We start from the raw sequence: 26,000 nt of genomic DNA on the forward strand, positions 1-26,000 counted from the left end.
GCTAGACCCTGAGGGGGTTTAAAAGATTTTACTTTATCCATGTCTTCGAGGAGCTTACAGTCTCATTAGAAAATTCTATTTTCTTGTGAAATGGCACCATGTGATCCTGATTTCACAAGCACAACTGGAGTTCGGGAAACAGAGCAATGTGTGCCAGACCCGTCCAAGGAGTAAGCAGTCACTACAGCAGCATCCAAACCCTTGAGCTGGAGAGGACGGCGACCAGGACGTGCACAGCTGGGTGCTTCCAACAGTATTCTTGGGACCCCGCCTGTGCTCCAGCACCTCCAGAGACAGGGGGTTCACGGTCACAACAAGCAGCCCACTCCACACACGGATCCCTCACTGGGCTTTTTATCTTCTCACATGTTGTTTTTTACAGCAAGTCCCCATGGCATGACACTTTTCGGACCTCGTGAGTAACGCACTCTCTGATCAAGGCCTCGCTGCTCAGTGGTGCCCTTTACGCAGCTTCTCTAGGGCAGCACTGGGGAAGGGGAGGAGATCTCCGCCTTTAAAGCACCCAGTCAATCTACAACGCTTCTCCCCTCTGAGGGAAGCAAGAAAGAACTGTGCCCCTCTCATCTCAACACAGAAGCACTCAGGCTATCCAGACTCCCTGGAAAGCTAGTGTCTACTGGGATTAGAAAAGAGGTGGACCCCATGAAGAGACGAGAAGAGGATCATATTTTAAAACTCTTGCTCCCCAAATCCTCATAGGTCATGTTTTTATTGAGAACTTCAAATGTCAATGGACTACATTTTTTTTTTTTTTGCGGTACGCGGGCCTCTCACTGTTGTGGCCTCTGCCTTGGCAGAGCAAGGCTCTGGACGCGTAGGCTCAGCGGCCATGGCTCACGGGCCCAGCACCTCCGCGGCATGTGGGATCTTCCCGGACCGGGGCACGAAGCCGTGTCCCCTGCATCGGCAGGTGGACTCAACCACTGCGCCACCAGGGAAGCCCAAAGGACTACATTTGAATGACTCTGTTTGGGTGGGAAAAACCCCACCTCATCAATTGAGTTCACACTCTCCAATATGTTTTAAAAGAGATTAGGGCTACCCCACTTATTTCCTGCAGATCCTTCTTAATTCAAAAAACGAGCCAAATGCACTAATTGGGGCCCTTCGAATATCCTAAGGATACAGAATGTCTGCCCTCCGTATCCACTTTTGCAAAAAAGGCAACTGAAAAAGAACGCCATCAGCCTGGCGTGTGTGTGATTAACTCAGGTGTGAAACAGGCGACAAACATTTACTGTCTGCTTCCTACCTGGCCCTGCCGACGCTGGAATGAACTAGTCACCTCACTGCATAGGCCACCAGGCGGGCCTGCCTCTCAGTCCACAGCTGCGGGTATGCAGTGCCTGGCACATTACAGACTCAATTTGTTGGAAAAATGAAGAAGTATAAAGATGGGGTCTGGGCTAAGTGTACTGAGCATGATTTAAATCCCACATCTAATTTTCTCATTCTACCTCCAGGTGCATCAAATTTCCAACAGCCTGCTGTGTTTTTCCTCAAGTTCAGTACACTTCTCACACCCCGCCCCCCAAACAAGGTGTCTGGTCACTATATTCTGTAACACTGACGTCCCAAGTCAAACTCTTAACCGTGGTCCATTTTATCTCCTCTAATATTTCCCAAATCCATCCCTGGTCTCTTCCAATCCTACTGCTAATCACCTTAGTTTTGGCTTCCAGAATATCATTAAGACTATTGTAGCAGCTTGCTCACTGCACCCCCTGCCTCCAGTTTCACCTGTATCCCCACCATCCACAGATGAATAGGCATTTAGCACAACATCCCAGTTTCTCCCTGCTTGGGTCCTGCCCACCTCTCCAGCCTTCTTTCCCATCATTATGAGCCTCCCACTTGACTCCAACAAGACCTAGCTGCTCACTCAGCTCCATGCATGCCTTTCTACTCACATCTCCTCCTTTCTTCACAGAGCTTCCTCATCATTCTTTGTGAGACCACCTCAAACCAACTCCCCTCAGTCTGGATAACTTTTTCTAATCCAGTAAGACTCAGCTCACCAGTCTCTTCTCCAAGACGCTTTCCTTTGCGTCTGCTGCCACTCAGCATCCCATAAGGATTCAGAGCGTGAGCCTGGAAGCCAGACTGCCTGGGTTCAACTTCTGGCTCCTCCACTCACTCGCTGTGAACTGGGGCAAATTGGCAAACCCCTCTGTACCTCAGTTTCCTCAGCTATAAACTTGAGTTTTTGTCTACCTATGGTCAATTAATCTATGAAAAAGGAGGCAAGACTATACAATGGAGAAAAGACAGTCTCTTCAATAAATGGTGCTGGGAAAACTGGACAGCTAAATGTAGAAAAATGAAATTAGAACACTCTCTAACACCATACACAAAAATGAACTCAAAATGGATGAAAGACCTAAATGTAAGACCTGATACTATAAAACTCTTAGAAAATTGCAGCAGTATCTTTTTAGATCCACCTCCTAGAGTAATGGAAATAAAAACAAAAATAAGCAAATGGGACCTAATTAAACTCATAAACTTTTGCACAGCAAAGGAAACCATAAACAAAATGAAAAGACAACCCACAGAATGGAAGAAAATATTTGCAAATGAACAACTGACAAGGAATTAATCTCCAAAATCTAGGAACAGCTCATACAGCTCAATATCAAAAAAACAAGCAACCCTATCAAAAAATGGGCAGAAGATCTCAATAGATGGTTCTCCAGAGAAGACATACAGGTGCCCAGAGGCACATGAAAAGGCTAATTATTAGAGAAATGCAGATGAAAACTACAATGAGATATCACCTCACACCAGTCAGAATGGCCATCATCAAAAAGTCTATAGACAATAAATGCTGGAGAGGATGTGGAGAAAAGGGAACCCTCCTACACTGTTGGTGGGAATGTAAATTGGTACAACCATTATGGAGAACAGTATGGACGTTCCTCAGAAAACTAAAAATAGAATTACCATACCATCCAGCAATCCCACTCCTGGGCATATATTCAGAGAAAACGATACATACACCCCAATGTTCACTGCAGCACTATTTACAACAGCCGGGACAGGGAAGCAACCTAAATGTCCACTGACAGATGAATGAGAAAAGAAGATGTGGTACATACATACAATGGAATACTACTCAGCTATAAAAAAGAATGAAATAGTGCCATTTGCAGCAACATGGATTGACCTAGAGATGATCATACTAAGTGAAAGAAGTCAGAGAAAGACAAATACCATATGATATCACTTATATGTGGAATCTAAAAAAAATGATACAAATGAACTAATTTACAAAACAGAAACTTAGAAATCAGACTTAGAAAGCAAACTTATGGTTACAAAAGGGGAAAGGTGGGGGGAGGGATAAATTGGGAGTTTGGGATTGACATATACACACTACTATATTTAAAATAGATTACCAACAAGGACCTACTATATAGCACAGGGAACTCTACTCAATATTCTATAATACCCTAAATGGGAAAAGAATTTGAAAAAGCATAGATATATGTATAAATGAATCAATTTGCTATACACCTGAAACTAACACATTGTTAATCAACTGTACTCCAATATAAAATAAAAAATTTAAGGCTTCCCTGGTGGCGCAGTGGTTGAGAGTCCGCCTTCCGATGCAGGGGACACGGGTTCGTGCCCCGGTCCGGGAAGATCCCACATGCCGCGGAGCAGCTAGGCCCGTGAGCCATGGCCGCTGAGCCTGCGCGTCCGGAGCCTGTGCTCCGCAATGGGAGAGGCCACAACAGTGAGAGGCCCGCGTACCACACACACAAAATAATCTACCCCAAAGGGAAGAACTGAACTAATTTTAGGCAGACTTTTTTTTTTTTAAAACATCTTTATTGGAGTATGATTGCTTTACAATGTTGTATTAGTTTCTGCTGTATAACAAAGTGAATCAGCTATACGTATAGTATACGTATATCCCCGTATCCCCTCCCTCTTGCGTCTCCCTCCCATCCTCCCCATCCCACCCCTCTAGGTGGACACAAGGCGCCAAGCTGATCTCCCCGTGCGATGCACTAAGCACACTTCTTTAATGCAAAAATATACACAAAGAAGCAAAGGGCAAGAATTTAAGTTACGTGAGATGATTTTTTTTTCAGCTAATACAGTTACTTGATAACAACAACAAACTATGTACTGTTCTAAATAATTTACAACCTTCAGAACAATCCTATGTGGGTATAACACTGTCCATATTTTTATAGATAAAGAAACTGAGTACAGAGAGTTTAAGTAATTTGCCCAAGATCAAACAGCCCGTAAGTGGTGGATTCTAGATGCTACCTCCAAGCTGCCTGGCTCCAGAGTTCTTGCTGTTCGCCTTTATGCTAATAACAGGGGAGAGGGAGAGAGGGGAGGGGGAGAGGGAGAGAGGGGAGGGGGGGAGGGAGGGAGGGGAGGGGGGAGGGAGGGAGGGGAGGGGGGGAGGGAGGGAGGGGGAGAGAGAGAGAGAGAGGGAGAGAGGGAGAGAGGGGGAGAGGGAGGGAGGTAGGGAGGGAGAGAGAGGGAAGGAGGGATGGAGGGAGAGGGGGAGAGAGGGAGGAGAGGAGGAGGGGGAGGGGGAGAGAGAGAGTTAATGTGTGCAAAGTACTTAGAACAGGGCTTGGTATATTTTAAGCACTATTTTAAGTGTTTGCTATTATGATTGTGTTCCTTTACTGTTTGTGAGCAGCATTTACTTAATTTTAAAAATCTGTTTTTGAGCTCCCTCCAGTATTTACTGTCTCTGTATCCTCAAATCCTGGCTTTGATAAATGTTTGCTGAACCAGGGGAAATTCATTAAAATCTGTCCCCTTGAGCTCCTCAATTCATGCCCTCATTTTCTCTTCTCTTCAACCCAGTAATATTGTGAGTCATTAGGCAAATAAAAAGACTGAAATAAAATTCTGCTACAATGAGGAAACTAGTTTTAAGTTGTCCAAGGCCCCACATGGGCTGTGGAGGGAGAGTTCTCCAGAGTGCTGACTCCCCATCTGTTTTCCAGTACGTGATGGGTAGTAATAGGAGTGTACACATCATTTATTTCATCTTCAAGAAACTTGTTTTGAATAACAGAAGTTATAAAATATTTAAACTTTGAAAAATACAGAAAATTAAGAATTAAAAATCCTTTTCCCACCACAAAGAAATTCATTAAAATCTGTCCCCTAAAGTTCCTCACTTCATGCTCTCATGAATTGAGAAATAACCAGTATTGGCATATAACCTGTACTTTTTATGTTTGTGTAGATTACATTTTTAATGTACAGTTTTATAAAATATACCATATATACTGTGTATAATCTGCTTTTTCTGTCAATGTAATTATATCCACAAGATTTTTAATGGTTGCAAACTATTCCACTATGTATACCATCTATTTAAAAATTCCCTATTACTTCTAATTTTTGCTAATATAAAAATTCATTACTATATAGTTCTTTGCTATACTGCAATGAACATATATCTATAAGCTTTTACATATGAGTTTATTTCCTTATTTTCTATAAAGTTGAGTGACTGTGTAGGAAGTCATATAGATATACAGTCCTCAATACATTCTGCTCACCCTTCTTTTATAAAACTTTATTTTACACGCCCAGAAGCTGTGTATTTGTTTCCTAGGAAAACACAAATGAAAATAGCATCATTATTTTTTTTTAGCATCTTTATTTGGAGTATAATTGCTTTACAATGGTGTGTTAGTTTCTGCTTTATAACAAAGTGAATCAGTTATACATATACATATGTCTCCATATCTCTTCCCTCTTGCATCTCCCTCCCTCCCCCCATCCCACCCCTCCAGGTGATCACAAAGCACCGAGCTGATCTCCCTGTGCTATGGGGCTGCTTCCCACTAGCTATCTATTTTACGTTTGGTAGTGTATATATGTCCATGCCACTCAGCATCATTATTTTAATGTGCATTTTTTCAGTGAGTTTGACCTTTAAAACTATTTATTGGCTATTTGGATTATTCATGTGTAAGTATTCCTCTTGAGTGTCTTTTTTCTTGGATATTTATATGTTGAGCTGTTTCAGGAATTCCAATGGCTAACTGAAATACCGAATTTATTTGCTTCTATTTCTTTGTCACGTTCAGTACGGTAGAACTTGGTTATCACAGTTAAACTAAGAGCTGCCAATTGACAAGTTGTTAGTGACTGATTAATAAAGTCCAGGAATAGTAGTCTGGCATACTAATTAAAATCATAACCATTGGATTCAGAAGATCTGGCTCCAGATCCACTTTGGACAGTTTACCTAACTCTTTGAACCTCAGTCTCCTCACCTATAAAATGCTGGCGATACCTACATCTTAAGACTGTTTTGTGGACTAAATAAGATAGTGCATATTAACGGTTAACATAGTGCCTGGCACAAGAGTGTTCAATAAATAAGTTACTGTTAATATTACAAAATATTTCAAAACAAGCTGATTGATAAATGAGATTAGCTCTTGATACAAGGTATTAGAAAAGTATTTTCTACCTCTTTTACCCAAATAAACCTTAGCTGGATGAGAAATATCTTTAGGGATCAGTAACGCAGGTTGGACAAAAGGAGGGGAAGCAAAAAAGAAAAAAGAAAATGATGATCTTATCCTACCAAAGAAAAAAACTGAACAGAAACTTCTGCCTTGCATTTTATAGTTCTCTTAAGTCATTCACCTTCTATAGTAAAACATAACAATTTTGAAAAGTATCTTTACAATGTAAGAGGCAGAATACTATACAAATTTGTTAAAAATTATACTTGAATATACCTAAGCCTCTTAGAAATATTCCACTAAATAGAAAAACAATTCCGAATAAACCAAAGGTTAATATAAAAATAATGAGAAATCTATGATAACTGAGTTTTGATAAATCTTTCATCATTTGATGAATTAAAAAAAGTAAAAACATGGAAATTATTTAAAACACAGCACTTAAGGGTTATTTATATACCCCCCTTTTCATCTGTAACAATAAGAATAAGCTGTTATAACTGATCTTTATAGTAACCCTGAGGCACTGCAAAAATCCTTCAAGTGACTTCTGAATTAAAGGAAAGATGAATCACAGATATACTGGATATAGGCTCAGTTTGTTAGAAATCAGTTAAGCAATAAGCCCCTTTTCTGGTGATTTTCAATACTGTAAATACCAATTTGCTGCAATTTTAAAAGAAACAAGAAATACAAACTTTATAAGGACAGGGACTTGATTTTGCTCACCTCTGTATTCCAGCATCTAAAACAATGCCTAGTATGCAGTAAGCACTGAACAAATACTTGTTAAATTAATAGCAAGAACACCTAAGATTTATGTTTTATATGCTAATTTTTAAAATCAACTTCAGTCTTAGAAGCAATATTCACATGCCCAATTTCTGCTTTCAGTTGCAACTCAGTTGCTTGCTTGCCTTTAAAAAGTCTCTTAAAATTCTTGGAGCTCTTTTCTTCAGTTCTAATTTGGTTACTTATTTGCCTTAAAAAAAGTCACTTAAAATTCTTGGAGCCCTTTAATCTGTGAATTAGGGGTACTAATACATGCTCTCCTATCTTGCATGATCTTTTGTAAGAATCAGTTAAGATAATGGAAGTGAAAATACTCAGTGAAGTATAAAGCACCATATAAATGTCAATGTTTACTGTTTCAGGTACTTTGCAGAATAAGTTAGGGCATATATAAGTTTACTGATGAATTAAATTCAAATCTCTTCATGTTAACCTAGTTGACTAAGATATTAAAGACCCTTTACATTTTCTTTAAATGTATTCAGTATCTACCTATAATTTGACTTACCTTTTTATAACGAAAGCCTTGCAATGTCTATATTTTATTGATGTATGCTAAAATGTTACTACTAATTAACATATGCAGGCGAGAATCAGGATTTAACCCTCACTCTGGTAATATTAATGTGGTAGAGAGAAAAGAGCAGGACTTGATATTATAAGATTTAGATTTCAATTTTAGCTAAATCACCTTCTTGCTGGAGCACAAATTTTACATTTTAAAAATATTTTAATTTTTACTGAGTATTTATCCATCAGGCACCATTCAAAGCACTTCACCTGTTTTGACTCTTAATTCTCACAACAGCCCTAGGCTGTTGTTATGGTTGCTATCTTTCTATGAGGTAGACACTATTTTCACTTTTCAGATAAGGAAAGCAAAACAGGGAGGTCAAACACAGGCCCAAGGCCAGAGAGCAGGTGGATGCCGCGCTGTGATTCAAACCCAGGTCATCAGACACCAGCATGCACAGCTCTAACTACTAGGCTGTACTGCATTCTCTAACCCTATGTGTCTCAATTTCCCTCTGAGGATAATGGTACTCCACAGGATTCTTTATGACAATGAAATGACAAAGAATTTAAAAATACTTGGTAATAGTCAAGGACTACATAATTAATATTCAAAACAAAACCTTCCTTCTCCAAGTATTTCAAATAAAATATTCTCCTCCTTACGACTTTTATTTTTTTTTAACCAGTTCAAACTGTAAATTATACTGTTCTGTTGGTGTTCTTTTGGGGGGGAGAATGGCAAGTCAGGGTAAAAATTCATTAAAAATAAAAGGAAGAGGGACTTCCCTGGTGGCACAGTGGTTAAGAATCCACCTGCCAATGCAGGGGACACGGGTTTGATCCCTGGTCCGGGAAGATCCCACATGCCGTGGAGCAACTAAGCCCATGTGCTACAACCACTGAAGCCCACAACTACTGAAGCCCGCACGCCTAGAGCCAATGCTTCGCAAGAGAAGCCACTGCAATGAGAAGCCGGCGCACCACAGTGAAGAGTTAGCCTCTGTTTGCCGCAACTAGAGAAAGCCTGCGCGCAGCAAGGAAGACCCAACACAGCCAAAAATAAGATAATAAAAACAAAAAGGGAAAAAATCTTTATTGAAAAAAAATAAAAGAGAGCACAGCAAAGTTGCATTATTTCAAAAGACTCTTAAGTATAAAGGTTCAATGCAGAAAAGACTTACATAATATCCTTGAATACTAAAAAGACAAAGTTATGAAACATCTGAGAGTTAATACCAAAAGATCAATGGATTAAATGTTATCTAAATATATTTCAGTTCAACAGAAACTTATGTAATCTCAATGGGAACGTTCTGATTTTGGCAAAGGTTTTCTAACTTTCCTTTCTTGTTGACAGGGATTAAATTTGGATGTGTGTGGGCTAACTGTAGACTAGATTATTTTTTCTAGTTAATAGTATTTGTTTCATTGTAAGAATTATACGAAGAAATTATAGTGAAGGTCTTTTTCCATTGTTAACAATAATGAAAGTATCTTAAGTAACTACAGCTGTATAATTATATAAATACATTTCAAATGCCTGGCTCTCAAAAATTTAAAGCTTAACTCTACAAGTACATTTATAACTCTACTAAACCTTTTTTATTTATGCCCATAAACTGTTAAATACATAATATCTGTACTTTACCAACTATAATTTGTTAGCTCTAAGATTTTTTCCCTCCTACTTTGCACTAAAAATTCAAAGGATGAAAAAAGTTATCCTCATTAGTACCATTCAGACACATTTTTGATTATGGAATTAATGATTTTTGAAAGACCTAAAAATGAGGGGAAAACAGACTGATGAGGTGAAAGTCAGGAGACTTGGGTTCTAGTCCTGCTAAAGTAGAATTAAGCAGCTGAGTGGACAGAATTCCCACATGCAGGCTATGCAAACTGAAAAAAGGAGAAAGAATAGATCTTTCAGTCTTTTTCTGTTAAAAATAATATCCTCAACTCCAGGCCCCAAATCTTCTTTAATTAAAAGATTATTGGTCATAGAACATTAAGCTAAATCTTAATTAGTAAATGTACTCCGTGTTCTTCCATGGATTAGGACCTGAATTCTTACCAAATGCCTAATTTAAGAGGTCAAACCACTAAATCAGTGGGAGTTAATACTGAACAGGGCTGTCAGTAAGTTTCATCCTTTATTTTACACTAGTGACAAAAAAATTCCTTGGAAATTTATGTTAAACATTTTCATTGGATGAGTTATACCGGTAGGATGAACCCTGGTTCAACATTTAGGAGGAATGGAGGACATGGTGTTGCCTCCACAATCAGCTGGCTGTGTGTGACTGTGGACAAGTCATTTCACTGCTGCAGCTTCTGCTTCATTTAAAAAATGAGGACCAGGCTTCCTTGGTGGTGCAGTGGTTAAGAATCCACCTGCCAATGCAGGGGACACGGGTTCGAGCCCTGGTCCGGGAAGATCCCACATGCCGCGGAGCAACCAAACCCGTGTACCACAACTACTGAGCCTGCGCTCTAGAGCCCGCGAGCCACAACTACTGAGCCCACGTGTCACAGCTACTGAAGCCTGCATGCCTAGAGCCCATGCTCCGCAACAAGAGAAGCCACCGCAGTGAGAAGCCCGCGCACCGCAGCGAGGAGTGGCCCCCGCTCGCCGCAACTAGAGAAAGCCCGCGCGCAGCAACAAAGACCCAGTACAGCCAAAAATAAATAAATAAATGAAAAAAAAAAAAAAGGAGGACCATGTCCTAGATGGTCTGTACTTCACCATTCATACTCTATTCACCCAGAGAGGCTGAGTTGTATTGGAATTTTGCATTCCAAATAGTTCTCTTTTGTTTTGGATCTATCATTCTATTTTATAACTGCTACTCCCATAAAGATACTGAAAATATGCCAAGTTTGTGCTTTGAACTCTAAAGGTATTAAACAGCTCAACACAGTTAACTAGCTCAAAGTGACTGGGCACTTAGTGTAAAAGACCTACAACAAGATACTTTGCTACAGTTTATAAATGCACCTCATACTTCGCATCAGTTTATATTCTGGAAGTCTGTTTTCCTGGGGATTATTTCCCCAAGTGTTATTCCATGCCTGTACAGACCTTAGTCTTGAAACATCCTTACTTAACACAAGGCTTAACAGTGACAAAATTGACATTTGGGGCCTGATCTTTGTGTGGGAGATTGTCCCGTGCATCGCCGGATGTTGAGCAGCATCGCCGGCCTCTACCCACTAGATACACCAGCACCACTCCCACATGGGGTGGCAACCAGAAATCTCCCTAGATATTGCCCCAGATAATGTCCCCTGGGGCTGGGGGGCGGGCAGTAAAATCCGCCTGGTAGAAAACCACCGAATTAAAGAACAACTCTTAATTTTACACAGCGAACTAACTCCGGCAACGTCCCTTTCCACAGCCCAAAAAGAAAAGTGCTAGCCTAAGTTAGGAGGCCGAAACTGCTTCTTGGAGGCGAAGAAACAGACAAAAGATCTTCAAGGCCTTTTCCCCACAGCTTGATCAAGAGTGGAAAGGGAAACAAGCGTGGCAACGAACTCGATCAGAGGCTGACTCTTTATCTTTACCGTGAACTAGGTGTTTTCGAAAGTAAGCACACGTGTGCTTCTGAAATAAGCACGCCCTGACACACACAGGGGGAAATCATCAAGAGGAACCAGGTCGGCAGGCATTTTCAGCTAAGACTGGAACAACCCGGAGCACCTCCGCAGCCCGGCGGCCCACGGGGCCTCCGGGTGCGGGGTGCGGGCGCCGAGCTCCTGCCACGCCCACCGGACGTCACCCGTTACACAACGCCCCCCGCCCCCCGCTTATGCAATTCTGCCTCCAGCGGTTTCCAATTGCCCCGGTGACTTTTGTGGGAGACCAAGGTATACGTTGCACACCCAGCCTCGTCTGGGGATCCTCTCCCCGCCCCGGCTGGCGTCTCCCCGTGGCGGACCCGGCCCGGCCCGAGCGGCCAATTACCGGAAAGAGCGCGGCAGGAAGAGAACAGCCGCTCAGGCTCGCCCAACTCCCTCCCCATCCCGCGCTCGGGCGGCCTCGCCCGGCCACCCGCGCCGCGCCGCTCCGCTCCACTCCGGGCGCGCCCGCCACAGCGCCAGGCCGCAGCGGAGGGAACCCCGCGCCGCGTCACAGTCGGCTCGAGGGCGATCCCCACTGTGACCGAAGCACCCTGGGGCGCCGCCCCCTCCCACACCCTCCAGGACCCCGAGACCCGACCCACGAGAGGCAGCCGGCCTCGGGAAGCCTCCCGGGGGCGTAGACGAGTTCGTGGCCGCCCGCCCGTCGGGGAAAGGAGGGTGGGGTCGCGGGGCCCGCGCGGTCACCTGTTCGCAGCTCCTCGCAGGCGGCGGCCAGGGCCTCCCGGTAGCGCCCCTGGTGCAGCAGCTCCCCGAGACGCCCGGCCGCCCGGGCTCTCTCCCGCTCGCCCGGGAACCACTTTTCGGCCAGGTGGTTGAGAACGACGCTGGTCCTGAAGCCCGAGGCAGCGATGGCGGCGGCCAGAGGCGGCGGCCGCGGGGAGGTCCCCTCAGCATCAGCGGCCGCGGCGGGCGGCAGCCGGTCCCGGCAGAGGCGACAGCGGGCGCGGAGCTCTCTCCGCAGGCAGCGGCGGCAGTAGCTGTGGCCACAGGCCACGGTCACCGGCTCGCTCAGGAAGCCCCGGCAGCCCAGGCAGCTGAGCAGCCCGCCGGCGCCGGGGTGGGCGCCCTCCGCCGGGGTCGCGCTCCAGCCCAGCCCGTGGCGGAGCCGGTAGTTGAACACCAGGCAGTCCACCAGGGTACCGAGGCACTCGGGCCTGACCGGGGCCCCGCGGCGCAGCGCCGCCGCGTACGCCTCCAGCGCTCCCTTCAGGTGGCCGCCCAGCGCCAGCAGCTCGCCCCGGCGGAGCAGCAGCTCCCAGCGCTCCGACTCCGCGGCCGCGCGCTCCAGCCGGTCGCCGCCGCCGCCCACTTCCCAGAACCGGCCCCGGCTCCGCGGCCGGGGATCCGCCTCCTGGCTCTCTCCCTGGGAGCTCCTCGCTACGACCGGAGAAGACATGGCCCGCAAAGGGTTGCTCCGCCGCCGCCGCCCGCCGCCACGGTCCCGGAGCCTCCGGGGCGCGCGGCTCCGCACGCGGCCCGCGAGCAGGGGGGCGTGGCGCGCGGACACAGCGGGGCGGCGCGCGCCCGGGAAGCCCCGGGGGCGGGGCCTGGCGGGCGCGGGCGGGGCGGGGCGGGACCGGGCTGCGCGGAGGCGCCCGGGACTCCCCCGCACTCTCCCCCCCCAACCCCCGCCCCGCGACCGGGTCCCCGAGGATCCTACCGCCTGTCCAGCCCCTCCCGAAGCCCCTCCTGGCGGGAGACGCGAGGTCAGATGATCTCCCAGCGGGGATCTAATTGGCTTCTCCGGAAGAAGGGCCTGGCTTGTAACCGAACAAAGCCCGAAGGAGCCCAGACCTCCCTCGCCCCACTGGTACCTCCGTCGGACGACCCCGCACCTGCCGCGGACTCTCCCCTAATCCCTGCTTCGTGGGTGCTCTCCTGCCGGGCAGCAGGCTTCGCGGGACTGAGGCCCAAACTGCCCACCCTTCCCGGACATAAACGCCCACCTGAGTGGGGACCCGCCCTCTCTTCCTGGCCCCTGGGAGCCTCCCGGTGTAGTGTAGGTGCTCATCTGCGTTTTCTCTAGTTTATGCCCAAGTTACAGATGGACACGTAGAGGCAGAGGGCTTAGGAACGCGCAAAGTCAGTCTGATGACTTTGTGACTCCCCAAGTCTAGAGTAGGTCAACTTTAGGAACAAAATAACTCTACTCACCTACCTGACGCGACTCCCTCCAGAGTGTAAGACAGTTTTCCCTGGTGCCAAATTACTGCTGCTTTTCTGGTTTAACCCCGCCCCCCCCACCATCTCGAGGGAGGAGGCCCACAGGTTCCTCTCCACATCTCATTTACTGCCCAACAGCTGGCTAAGGCCTATATTTGGCATTTTTAAAGAGAAAACACCAGGTGAATGCTTTTTCACAGGAAAGTCATATCACTGCAACCCAAGCAAGGTCTGCAGTTTTGCCCACAGAAGAGAAGGAAAATGATCTGGTTTTTGTATAATGGGTTATATTTCCTTTAAACTTGGTGGTAGCGGGTTTAAAGCTCTCCGTTGAAAATATTTATAGATTTGATTATATGGTACTAGATTGTTAATGCTGTCCTTTTTCAAATGGTTAGAAACAATGGCCCAGAGAGGGAAAGTTATTTGCCCAAAATCACACAGCTAATAATATACAAACGTTTTAAGATCACTTTACTCGCATTCCACTATTATTAGATCTTAGATAAAAATATTTCACATGAGATTTTCAAAACGGAGCTAAAGGGACTCAACCTGAGCATACTATGTATGAAACTGGCTAACGTTTAATCAACATCCCTCTTTACAGAGAACAGGCAGTTAGGCTCAAAACTGCTTTGAGTTACATGTGTTTCTACTACATAATTAGCAAATCTCACGACTTCAGAGACGTAGATACACTGCCCCCAAGACAACATCCACATTGAACCTGAAACAGATTGCCAGCTGAGACCCAAGGAGCAACTCCTAATCATCTGAAGTGTGGTGTATTGGGATTGATTCACAAGCACAACCTTGAATCTAATTCTAGACCCCTGAATCACTGCCTTCCCTCCATAAACAGAAGAATGACATTAGTCAGATGCCCACATACTCATCTGAAACTTGAAACCATAAGTAGTAAAACAAATATCCATATGCCCATGGACATTTACTTTTGTGATGTATTCCTATCCTAAGAGCCGCTTGCAAAATGTACAATAGTAATGAATACATGTGTTCACGATTACACAAAAAAAGTATAAGTTGATAAACATGCTTATGTTTCTTATCAAGTATAGTTCAAATCAGGTTTTATTAGGGAATTTCCCCCAAAAGTAAAATATATGGTTCAGAAAATAATATGAAGCATCATTTATCCTTTGGAATTTCTTTCCCCAATAAATGTGACAAATAGCCATATCTGATTCTGGTGTGAAATAAAATAGTACAATTATGATAATGTGAAGGGGGAAAAATGGGACTGTAGGAGGAATCTTGCCGTGTTCTCCTTGGCATTTGTGAATGGTTATAATTCCTGTTTGCTCGTTTATACATTTACGTAACTGGTTCTCATTTATGTAACTTATTTATGTAAGAGGTTGTACTGCCTCTGTGGCCTTTGTGTGCAGCACAATTTCCCTCTGAATCAGGAAGTCTGGGGCAAAACGATCACTGACTCTAAGACCGGTCACTTGTCTGTCATGCTATGCCACCAAAAGAGGAGATGTACTTTGATGCGACTGCTTTTTAAATTCAGAGGAGAGAAAATTAGTATCTTTCTTCATTCATTTTCTAAAATTTGGACTTTGGTCTCTGACTCACCCAGCAGGCTGCCATGGAGGAGAGGGAATCCTGTGGAAAAAAAAAAAAAAAAAAATCCTCCGGGCCAAGAGGAATAGGATGGGGTGAAACTCTCCTCTCTTTCCCTTCCAGCGTTACTTCTGTCTTTGCTAACAAAGTAGTAAAATCATGAGATTTGTATTTCATTTCAGTTTTTTTGTGTTGTCTTCTAAAATAGATCAGTTATGTAAGAGAGTAAGAAGAAAAGCATATCTATTTCCTAATTTGGAAAATGCTTATCACCATCATTCCCTGCGTATCCCTGCCTTCCCCCGCCCCACTGCACCAGAAGGAGACTTTTCCTGGTATAGTTAGATAAACTATTTAAGAATCACGTAACATAGTGCTTTTCCTGTGCACAAATCACCTGAAGGTGTGTATTTGAACCCCTTTTTCTTTTTCTTTTTTTTTTACTGTGGGTGAATTTACCATTTGTTTCCTCACATTCTTACCATTAAAAAAACAGAAATTGAATTTAAGCTTAAAAGAGCCAAGCAAAATTATGTCCTCTTCCTGATTCATTTCAGTTGGTAACATTCTAGTCAATGCATTGAGAACAGTGAATTCTAAAATGAAACAATCAGTACATACCCAATAATAGCGTATCAGTACATAAGGCACAGATGGAAGGGACTTTAGAGCCACCTTGCATACCCCTCGTTTTACATACACGAGGACTCTTAGACCTGAGAAGATGCTGCTTTAATAGAAGTCATACTAGAAAGGGAATCCAGAGACCTGGTCTTGACCGCGTCTATGCCTCTATATCCGGGAGGAAATCCCCTGGCCTTGCTGAGCCTCGTTTGCCATCTGAAAAATGCTAGAAGTGGAACTCTCTTTCAGGTGCCTTCTGCCTCTGGAGCTGAGTCCTAGGGGTTGGTTTGAACACAGTGAGAGGAGGCAGAGAGTCTCCCAGACACAGGAACACAGCAATGTGACACCTGATGAAAATATAACAGCAGAAGGTGAAGGCTGCTGAGAAGAGGGATCAGAAGCACACTTGGGTGGTGCACGCCCAGCCCTGTCCAGAGGAGGGAGAACCATCTCTGGGACATGAACATTTGCAGTCACTGGATAGGGATCCCCCCATACGCCCCTCCTCGCCCCTTATATAAATCTGTGAGAGGCTGGAGGAGAGCCTGGGGGGGAGGGGAGCTGGTTATATAACGGGCATTTGTGGGGAAATTTATATAAGATGCTAAAAATACAGTATATGATTGCTATAATGGTGTTCTAAGTGAAGAGCCCTAATGAGGACAAACTGAGTAGGTTAAATAGAGGTGACGGTAAGTAGATGTCTAAACCCAGTTGCCTGCAATGACTACTGTCTGAGCAAGTATACTGCCCAGTATTAAAGTATTCTGTTATCCCCTTGGGGAACACTGTTGAAGTGCTCGAGGGCACCATTCTTAATTCTTCTAATACTCTGAAGAACCTAGAAATACTATGTAACCCATATTCTATTTTATTGGTAGTCAAATTGATAAAATGAATGCATTTCCCAGTATCAAGCTGTTAACTAGAAATAGACATAGGAAAAAAATCCCATACATTAGTTAAGAAGTTCTAAGAATTAACTACATATAAAGTCTCCTGGATTGTCTATCCTCCTTTCTTGTCCACTGACCCCTCACTTACTGTCACCTGACAACCTGACATCATATATATATATATATATATATATATATATATATATATATATATATACACAAAGTGTTTCTCTCCTCTAAAATGTAAGCTCCTTGAGAACTGGGATTTCTGCCCATCTTGTTCATTGAGGTGTCTCTAGCACTGAGGGCACTAGATAATCATTGCTGAATGAGTCACACACAAAGTAATGATATCACCTAATATTCTTCATTCTCATCAGTGATAAAAAGATATTTACCATTAACACACTAGGACAATTTATATTCTTCACTTCTCCTTTCTCTCATATGTCCCATCGGGCCTGCCAGAGAATCCTTTTAGTTCTGCTTTCAGAATATATACAGACTCTGACCCCTTCTCACTGTTCCCGCTGCTCCCCAAACCCCTGCCAGCCCCACCATCACCCTGGCTCAAGCTATCAGCATCTCTCCTAAAATAACGCAATGGGTCTTGGTATTCTTTAGGTAAGAGAAAAAATTTTGCAAGTGGAAACAGATATAGAGAAAAATTATAATCAGCAAATATATATATGTGCACATGTATAAATAAATCAAGAAAACAAAGAAACAAACAGCCTAACATAGCAAATAAAGCTTTGATAATTTGAAAATTATAAAGCACTATTCGTTTGGATAAGATCTAACGTTATTATTACTATTATTATTTAGAAATGCTTACTAAACTCCTGGGAAAATCAGAAAGTCTTTGAACATTTGAGAAGACCTGGTAGGATGCCTACGTGGGTCAAAAAAATCTTGGAGTCATCCTCAACTCCTCTCTTTCTCTCACACTTTACACATGGTGGGCCAGAAAATCCTTTTGGTTCTACCTTCAGAGTGTATCCAGACTCTGACTCCAACTCACTCCTCCCCTGCCACCACCCTGGTCCCAGCCACTAGCAGCATGTCTCACCTAGGTTGCTGCCACTGGCCTCTGCTTTTGTCATGACACCCTTGCATTCTGTTATCAGCGCAGCAGGCAGCGTAATCTTCTCAAAACATAAACAGCATGCTCCTCGAAACACAGCATCTATTTCTCATTTTAACTCAGAAGAAAATCCAAAGTCCCAACCATGACCCAGAAGTCAGTACTTGGTCTATCCTACCCTCCAGCTCTTTTGCTCTCTCTTTTCTCATACTTCTCCGGACACAACGGCCTCGCAGGACCTTGGTCCTTTCTGTTCTCCTGGCCAGGGATGCTCTTCTGCTTGAGATCCTCCAGGCTGCCTTTCTCTCTTCCTTTAGACTTTTGAGCAAATGGCACCTGTGATGTCTTGCCTGGTCTCCCTATCTCTTTTTCCTGTTTTTTATCTTTAGCATTTATCCCTAATATACTGCATGGCTTCTTTTTCTTATTTATTGTCTCCCCCAAGAATATAAATTGTACAGGGAAAACTTTATAAACTGCTTTATTCTCTGTTGGATTTTCAGTGTCTAGAACACATAATAGGTCCTCAATAAAAAAAGCTATTGAATGAAAGAATAAGGAAAGGACTCTGGTGCTCCATACAGACGGTACACAGAGGATACACACATGTGTGCTTCGATGCTCAGCTTCTGCTTGTAATGGCTTTGGCCATTTGTGCCACAGCTACAGGGGAGAGCGAAGTCTATGGATTTAATGATGCGGAATGGACCTATAACATGATTTCCTAGGAAAGGACTGGACAAAATTATAATTACATTTGAGAAAGAGAAGTTGTAATATCACCTTACTTGAAAAGGAAAAACAACAAGTGAATTGACTCCTTGAAAGTTCATGTATGTGCTGGGAATCTGGTAAACTGGTAAATCCCCAGTCAACTCGCCACGCCCATCAAATACAGAGGAGCCCCTGCTCCTACCCCCCACCCGCGTGGTTTTGTTTCATTTGTACATTCCCAGGATTGTACAGCTTGACTGGGCTGTCACCTGGTTTAGACGATAAAGGCATGCAGTGTACCTTTGCTTGCCTCATTTTCAGCTATGTGACATTTTTTGAATCTGAGTTACTAGATAAATCATAAGAATTCAAGTTTGCAATTCATAAAATAATGAGTGACTTGGATAAAGTGAATATTTGTAGCATTTCATCTGAAAGACTGAAGTATGTTGGTTGTATGGGGAGGGCGTTGGAACTGGTGAAGGAAATCATGCACGTTAGGTAGAAAAACACCAGTGACTAGGTTAGGTCAGATGATCTGTGTCCCAAGACGGTCTCCAGGGTCAGTGTCAAAAAAAGGAGAGATGATGGAAGAGTTCATAACCAAGAGGTGAACACGTACAGATCAGAGAGTCAAAACAAGGACATAATGGTAGAATAAGCAACCAGGTTAGTCGTTGAGAAAGTTAGGAGAAAAAAGCGGAGGAGGAAGATGTGCAACACAGACTGATACGCGTTATAGGTCATCTTTATTCAGCGTCCAGTGCCTGCTGTAGGCCAGGCTGGTTTACGGCCTTGCACCAGAGAGAAGCATCTCTTTTCCATTTCCTTTCCAACTGTGACAAAGCTAGATGAAGGGACAGTCTTTCAAACTTAAGTAAGAACGGACATTCTTTCAAACTCAAGTGAAATAAGTAAACATGAAGAACTCTTTCATCCAGCATGGAACACGAGTTATCACAAAAATAAACAAAATGCATTATTAAAGGGTTTTGAACAAGTTTAAGAACTGGTACATTAAAATACTACTAAAGGAAGTCAGACTCTACCGAAATTTAATTTAGTCAAGGAAGACAATGCTTTCCTATGATCCATCCTTTGGTACTTCTGTCGATAAGAGAATACTGGGCTGAATGGTCCAGGGATCTAACCCAGTAGGATTAGTTCCCATATTCTTATGTCTCTACTTAGTTAATCACATCAACTCCCATATGAAACCAAATCAAAAACACGTGATCAATTTGAATAAAATGCCTTGTAATCAGAAACGCCTTGACCAGAGCTCTAAGTAAAATGTGACGTATGGGAATATGTTTCAGTATACAAGTGTCAGTTTTTGTTTTTGTTTTTGTTTTTGCGGTACGCGGGCCTCTCACTGTTGTGGTCTCTCCCGTTGCAGAGCACAGGCTCCGGACGCGCAGGCCCAGCAGCCATGGCTCATGGGCCCATCTGCTCCGCGGCACATGGGATCTTCCCGGACCGGGGCATGAACCTGTGTCGCCTGCATCAGCAGGCGGACTCTCAACCACTGCGCCACCAGGGAAGCCCCAAGTGTCAGTTTTGATGACCCTTCCCACTGCTAGCTGATTAACTCATAGGAACCCCCAGAATTCTGGCCACTAATTTAACCTGATCCTGACTCTGGTTTTTGTCTGTGAAAATTCAGGACCTGAAATCTCTGACTCAGGTCTAAGGTGACGATACTTCTCATCCAGCATGGAGGGAACCAAAGTTTCCCACGTGCACGTTTATTACCAGGATAATTTTTCTACAAGTGCCTTTGGCCTTAGAAGATTTATTAATCCAGTTATCAAGATATCATTGTCCCCTATTACATCAACTCTGGCCTAAAAAAATTAAGGCCTGTCCCATAGGCAGGCTTCCCTAGATTCGGATCAAACCTTTCTAACAAGAAGGGGTATTTTGAGTAACAAAACAGCTCATTTTTGTTTCCCTTCAATTTGATGTGGCCAAGTTATCTGGCTCCAAATGGAACTAACTCAAACGCAGCCACAGCAAGAACGGAGTTTATGAAGCTTTCATCTGTATCTGTTTACATAAACAACTTGCTTCAAGGACGTCTTGGAATTGTTTCTATGATAAATCAAAGTTGTTTCGTGTTTATCTGGGGGAAAAAAATAGAGCCACCTCAACACGTAAGAAAAGTTTGCAACGGCCAACAGGGTGTGAGTTTAAAGACTGCTGCGTGTCATAAGGCCAAAACCCCTTTTACCCAGAGGGTAAGCCACCTGGATCGTGCACACCCATGGTCAGTTTCTCCAATTCTGTGTATGATGAGGGGGTTGTGACATATAACTTCTGAAGTCTCTTCCAGCTCAGGGAGGCTGTCATTTTTGAACAAACAGACGCCTGCCTTTTCTTACTTTTCCAGCGTAAAACCAAGCAGTTTGGGCCCACATGTGAAATTTTTCATTTTGTAATTAAGAAACCCCCCTTGGGTCTGCCCCCAGAGGGGTGGGCCGTTCCCCATGGAGGTGGAGTCGACACAAGCGCACCGTGCTTCCACCCAGGGTGTCAGCGCGGTTGCGGGGTTTGGGGGCAGAGGGCGGTGTGACGGCGCCAGGTCACAATGGCAGCAGAGGCTTAAAGGTGGCCCCACGGGGTGGTTTAGGTGGAGGATCAGAAGAAGGCGAGCAGTTGAGCATCTCGGCTCAGGTCAAGGGATGCGAAGGTGAACGGGCCTGTCTACGAGGCTAGGGGAGGCCCCTCCCCAGTGCGCCACCACATCTGGCTCGGTGCCCTCGGATGCGCGCAGTCTGCATCCAGACCCCAGGCTCGTCCCCAGCTGGCTGCAAAGGACCGAAGGGAGGGTAATCTGCACCCCCTTCCCTTCTGAGAGCCCCCTACCCGGGGGCTGTGGAGCAGAAGTGGGGCCTGCGCAGACTGTGGGTCAGCCCCCTGCCGGCCAGGCCTGCGGAACACAGGAGGCCCGCGAGATGCGGAGCCATGCAGAGCTGTCTTGATAAATGATGGCCGTGCTGCGCATCCGCGCGTCTGCCTTGCCTTCTTACCCAGGGTAAAGCAGCGTGCAGTGAGCTTGCTTACTACCTGCACAAGGGAGCGCGTGGTAATTCAAGTTCGCAGCGATCTTTCAGAGCGACTTCAACCAGACCAGCAAAAAGAGAAGTGATCCACGGACACGCCAAGTGCAAATGGTGACCGGGATCCACCGGCCCCAGCCTCTCATTACCTGATGCTATGCTCCTGGCCCAACCAGCTGCAAGGGGCGCGCCAGGTGTGGCGAGACACTCGGGAAAGAGGCCCGGGCCTACCAAGACCTTGGAGCTAACCAGGCAGCTTCCCTTGAAGTTTGTAAAGATAGCCATCCACAGTCAAGACACACAACAGCGCCACCTGAAACTAGACACTGCCCACTCTTTTCACCTTCAGCTGTGTCCCCTTCAGTTGCAAGAGATGGCTCTGCTCACTGGAAAAACCTTGTTTAGCCCCCAAGACCATCAGTGGAGGCTTACAGTTGAAACCAGGCCATCCCAGCTGAGGAACATAAGGGACTTACCTGTTTGAGGCCAAGCCCAGAGGCCACGGAGCTCCAGGGAGAAGGGGATCACCCCCAGGTCAGCATCAGGAGCCTTCCCACGGTGTTTGGGGCCACCTCCTCTGTTATGCTGAAGGCAAAGGAATCCAATATGCCTCCTGCACGTCCTGTGTTCATGGAAGCACACTCTCTCTCCCAATCACAACACCCGCAGTGCCTGACAAAGGGGCAGCGGTGTTAATGACGTCAAATCCAAGGTGGCAGAGGTGAGCAGGTGGAGGCCACTCCTTTATTCTTATCCTTCTGATAATGACCTTTGCAAAGTACAGAGCATGCACTGACTTTCCAAGGCTTTATAATGTTGTCCAAAGTATAGATATTAATAATATAAACATAAATAAGGGTGCCATGAAATATGTAAGAAAAGAAAATCGTTTTTCAACAATGGGTGGGAGAGAGGTTGTGAAGTAGTGGCTACGGAGTACATAAGAAAATTATGAATCATTCTGTTGTTTTGAGAGGGGATCTAAACTGGGAAACAGATAAACTTATCTCCCTCCCCTCTTAATCAATGACTGGAAGCTAGGTGGTAGGAGTAGAACGGTATCCACATTTCAGGAAAGGAAATAAAATGTCTCATTGCCTGAAGATACCAAATAATTGCTTCTTTCTCACAGTATTGCCTTGTCCTAGCCTTGGGTAGCTTGTAGGGGAAAAAGTCTTTTTACCTGCTCTGGTTTTATACACCAAGAGAATGAGAGGTTCACGAGGTTCACATGTCTGGTGTTAGATTTAAAATTAAGTTAAATTTAATCATTAATTTAATAATTAATTATTAAAATGAAATATTCTCTGTTGCCTTGATATGTGGTGAGATTGGGAGGGCCCTGCATGTCCTAATAGGAAGTTCCCCTCCCCACTCTGCTCCTATGGACGAGGTCCCAGCCAAGTAAGCCTCCAAATCAAGGAAACCGAAGGCAGATCCTACTTCACCTGGAGTAGTGAGTTTCAGTTCCCTGCCAGCTAGCAGAATGACTCAAACAGGCCAATCACATCCTCCAAAGGAACCAGATGTCACCTCACTCTCTTAACACTACAGGTTCACTTTGCTCCTGGGTGGCTCTGCATGGCATGCAGTGTCCTCTCCTGGGCTGTGATGCACTGCTGTGGATCTCACCTGTCCAGTGTTGGTGTCATGTTTGGCTATCCCAGGAACCCTTGGGCAGGAATCCCTCCCTCTCCAATGGGATGAACAGGAGTCGACTAAACTATGTTTTATCCACTGAAATAGGATCTTTGTTAAAATAAAAAAAAAAAGTCTGTATGCTTAAATAAAATAAGGCTGTGTGTGATTTTAGAAAGCATAGGAAAGCAAGTATTTTTTCACCAATAACAGGACAGCTAGAAAAAGTGATCTCCCTGGATATTTTCTTTTTATCATAGCCTGTCCTCGTGAGAGACTGGCAGTAAAAGTATAAGTGGTTGGCCAGCCATACAGTGTCGTGGACAGCACAGATTATCATAACAGCAGTGACTCCGGAAATTAGTTAGTGCTGGATAAAGGAGAGAGCCATTGTTTCCCAGGAAGCAAACTAGACAAATACAAGAAACAAGGCCTCCCACCAATTTATTTATGTGTGGGTTAGGAGTGTGATTAACACCCATTGTTTACCTGATCCAATATAAGAGCTAAGCTCCCAGGTATCCTGCAGGACAGCAGACAAGAGGGCTCTAGGAGAAAGGTATGAGTGAGAAAGAAGGGGAAAGAGGGGAGGTATTATCATCAAGTTAGTTCTGACCCACGGTGCACATGCCAATCAGGGGCACAGGGACCCTCCATGCTTTCTACCCAGGGATGATTTCCTCCCCTAGTGTCAGGGGCCAAGGCAGTGAAGGCCAGTGCAGGCTGCATAAAGAAAAATTAAAAAATTAAAAATAGAACTACCATATGATCCAGTAATTCCATTTCTGGGTATTTATCTAAAGAAAATGAAAACACTAATTCGAAAAGATACATGCACCCCAATGTTCATAGCAGCATTATTTACGATAGCCAAGATATGGAAGCAGCCTAAGTGTCCATCCACAGATGAATGGATAAAGAAGATGTGGTATGTGTATACAATGAACTATTACTCGGCCACAAAAAAGAATGAAATTTTGCCATTTGCAACCATGTGGATGGACCTGGACCTCAGCAAAATAAGTCAGACAGAGAAAGACACTTACATGTGGAATCTAAAAAATAAAATGAATGAATATAACAAAACAGAAACAGACTCACAGATACAGAGAACAGATCAGTTGTTTGAGAGGGGAGAGGGATGGGGGAGGGGCAAGAGGTACAAACTATTAGGTATAAAAGAAGTAAGATACAAGGATGTAATGTACAGCACAGGGAATATAGCCAATATTTTATGATAACTTTGAACAGAGTATAATCTATAAAAATACCAAATCACTAAGTTGTATACCTGAAACTAATATAATATTGTAAATCAATATACCTCAATAAATAAAAAAGATGATGTTACACACTAATGTAGTCCTGGCAAGTAGCAGAGAGGTGTGGTGAGCTCCAAGGACAAAGAACAGGTATACTCAAAGGGCCAATATGGCCAGAACAAAGAGTTACAGGACTCATCCCTGTCACACTGTGACCACTGCAATGTCCCAGAGCCCTCCCCAGCAGCATGCCCTGTCCCTTTCCCATCCCATATAAGGAAAGACATTTGCCGTGTTTTTCTCCCGCTCAGCACACTGAAAGTATACACACTCTGCCCAGTCAGCAGATGACTTACAGGTTCCCTGGCTATAAAAACAGGCAAGCAACCCATGCTCACTGTCAACTTTCCCAGGCTACCAGGAAGTCGGCCCGCTGTTCTTGCAGCGACCCTTCTCTTTAATAAACTCTATCTTCCTTACATTCTGCCTTGTGTCTGGAAATTCTTTTCCAACCCGCGCTTGGACCACGACATTTTGGTGGCCCATACAGGAATATCTCCTGGGGGGATCTCCTCCCCCACCTCCTCTCCTCATTCCGTAGGACCCTCTGTGAACAGGCAAGTTGCCAGGGAAACAACAGAGGACTCTGGCCAGAGCCACACCCCGGTGTGTTCCGAAGGCTCCACGGCTCACTTCGCCCCAGTAACTGCCGCCCAGAACGGGTGAGGGTCCCTCTGTCTTCCTTCTGACTGCAGACTGGGCCGATTGGTATCGTGCGGGCACGGGTCAGGCATTTGAAAGCCATCAGGGCGCCTGCCGCTTGAAGACTCCCGTGAAAGGATAAGGGGGTCATGGAACGGACCAGGCTGTTAGAGCGTCTGCCCCCAGCAAGGCAACTTCCGTGCACCGTGAGGCACATATTGGTTCATGCAGAACGCTGAGCCCCCTCCCCTTGGCCGCCGCCTTCCCGGCAGGACTACGAGGCCGATTCCTCAGCCTGTCTCCTCTGTTACTTTCACCTTTTTCTCGGTCCGGATTGACTTACAGGAGCCTAGGCGTTGCCTCTGAGCCATCCCAGGAGTGCCTTTCACGTTTCAGGGAATCGCCAAACGGTGAGTCACCCGGTGGATCCCGGGAATCTCTCTTTTCTTTCCTTTCTCTGCTCGAGTCTCACGGTTCCTTAGTCGCATGGTTTGTGCCTTAGTCGCACGCTCAGGGGTCACCTCTCACGGTCGGATGCGATTGTTGGGACAGTCGGCCCATTTTGTGCCTTAGTCGCACGGAGAGGTCACCAGGACAAAGGGGACGCCTCTCTGTCAGCCGGTGACTCTCAGTGCGCCCATTCTACGGCGTACAGGCTAAGAATGGGTTCTGGTTCGTCTCGGGAGCCTCCCTCGGACTCACCCCTCGGCTGTATCCTCAGGAACTGGGAAAATTTGACCCTAAAAATCTCAAAAAGAAGAGGTTCATTTTCTTTTGTAACACGGCTTGGCCCCAGTATAAACTGAGGGACCGAG

At 45.0% G+C, this 26,000-nt stretch overlaps 1 protein-coding gene across 1 annotated transcript in view; it reads right to left on the reverse strand.

Moving 5' to 3' along the window:
• The window catches only part of LONRF1 (LON peptidase N-terminal domain and ring finger 1), a 45,626-nt gene extending 32,685 nt beyond the window's left edge, over positions 1–12,941 (reverse strand). The window contains exon 1 of the mRNA XM_060001234.2: positions 12,129–12,941. Coding sequence (XP_059857217.1) covers positions 12,129–12,840 — 712 coding nt within the window. The 5' untranslated portion in view covers positions 12,841–12,941. The remainder of the gene's footprint in view (positions 1–12,128) is intronic.
• Positions 12,942–26,000: the final 13,059 nt, after the last annotated feature.

The sequence above is a fragment of the Delphinus delphis genome, chromosome 21 (genome assembly GCF_949987515.2).
Source record: "Delphinus delphis chromosome 21, mDelDel1.2, whole genome shotgun sequence".
In the NCBI taxonomy this organism is placed as follows: domain Eukaryota; kingdom Metazoa; phylum Chordata; class Mammalia; order Artiodactyla; family Delphinidae; genus Delphinus; species Delphinus delphis.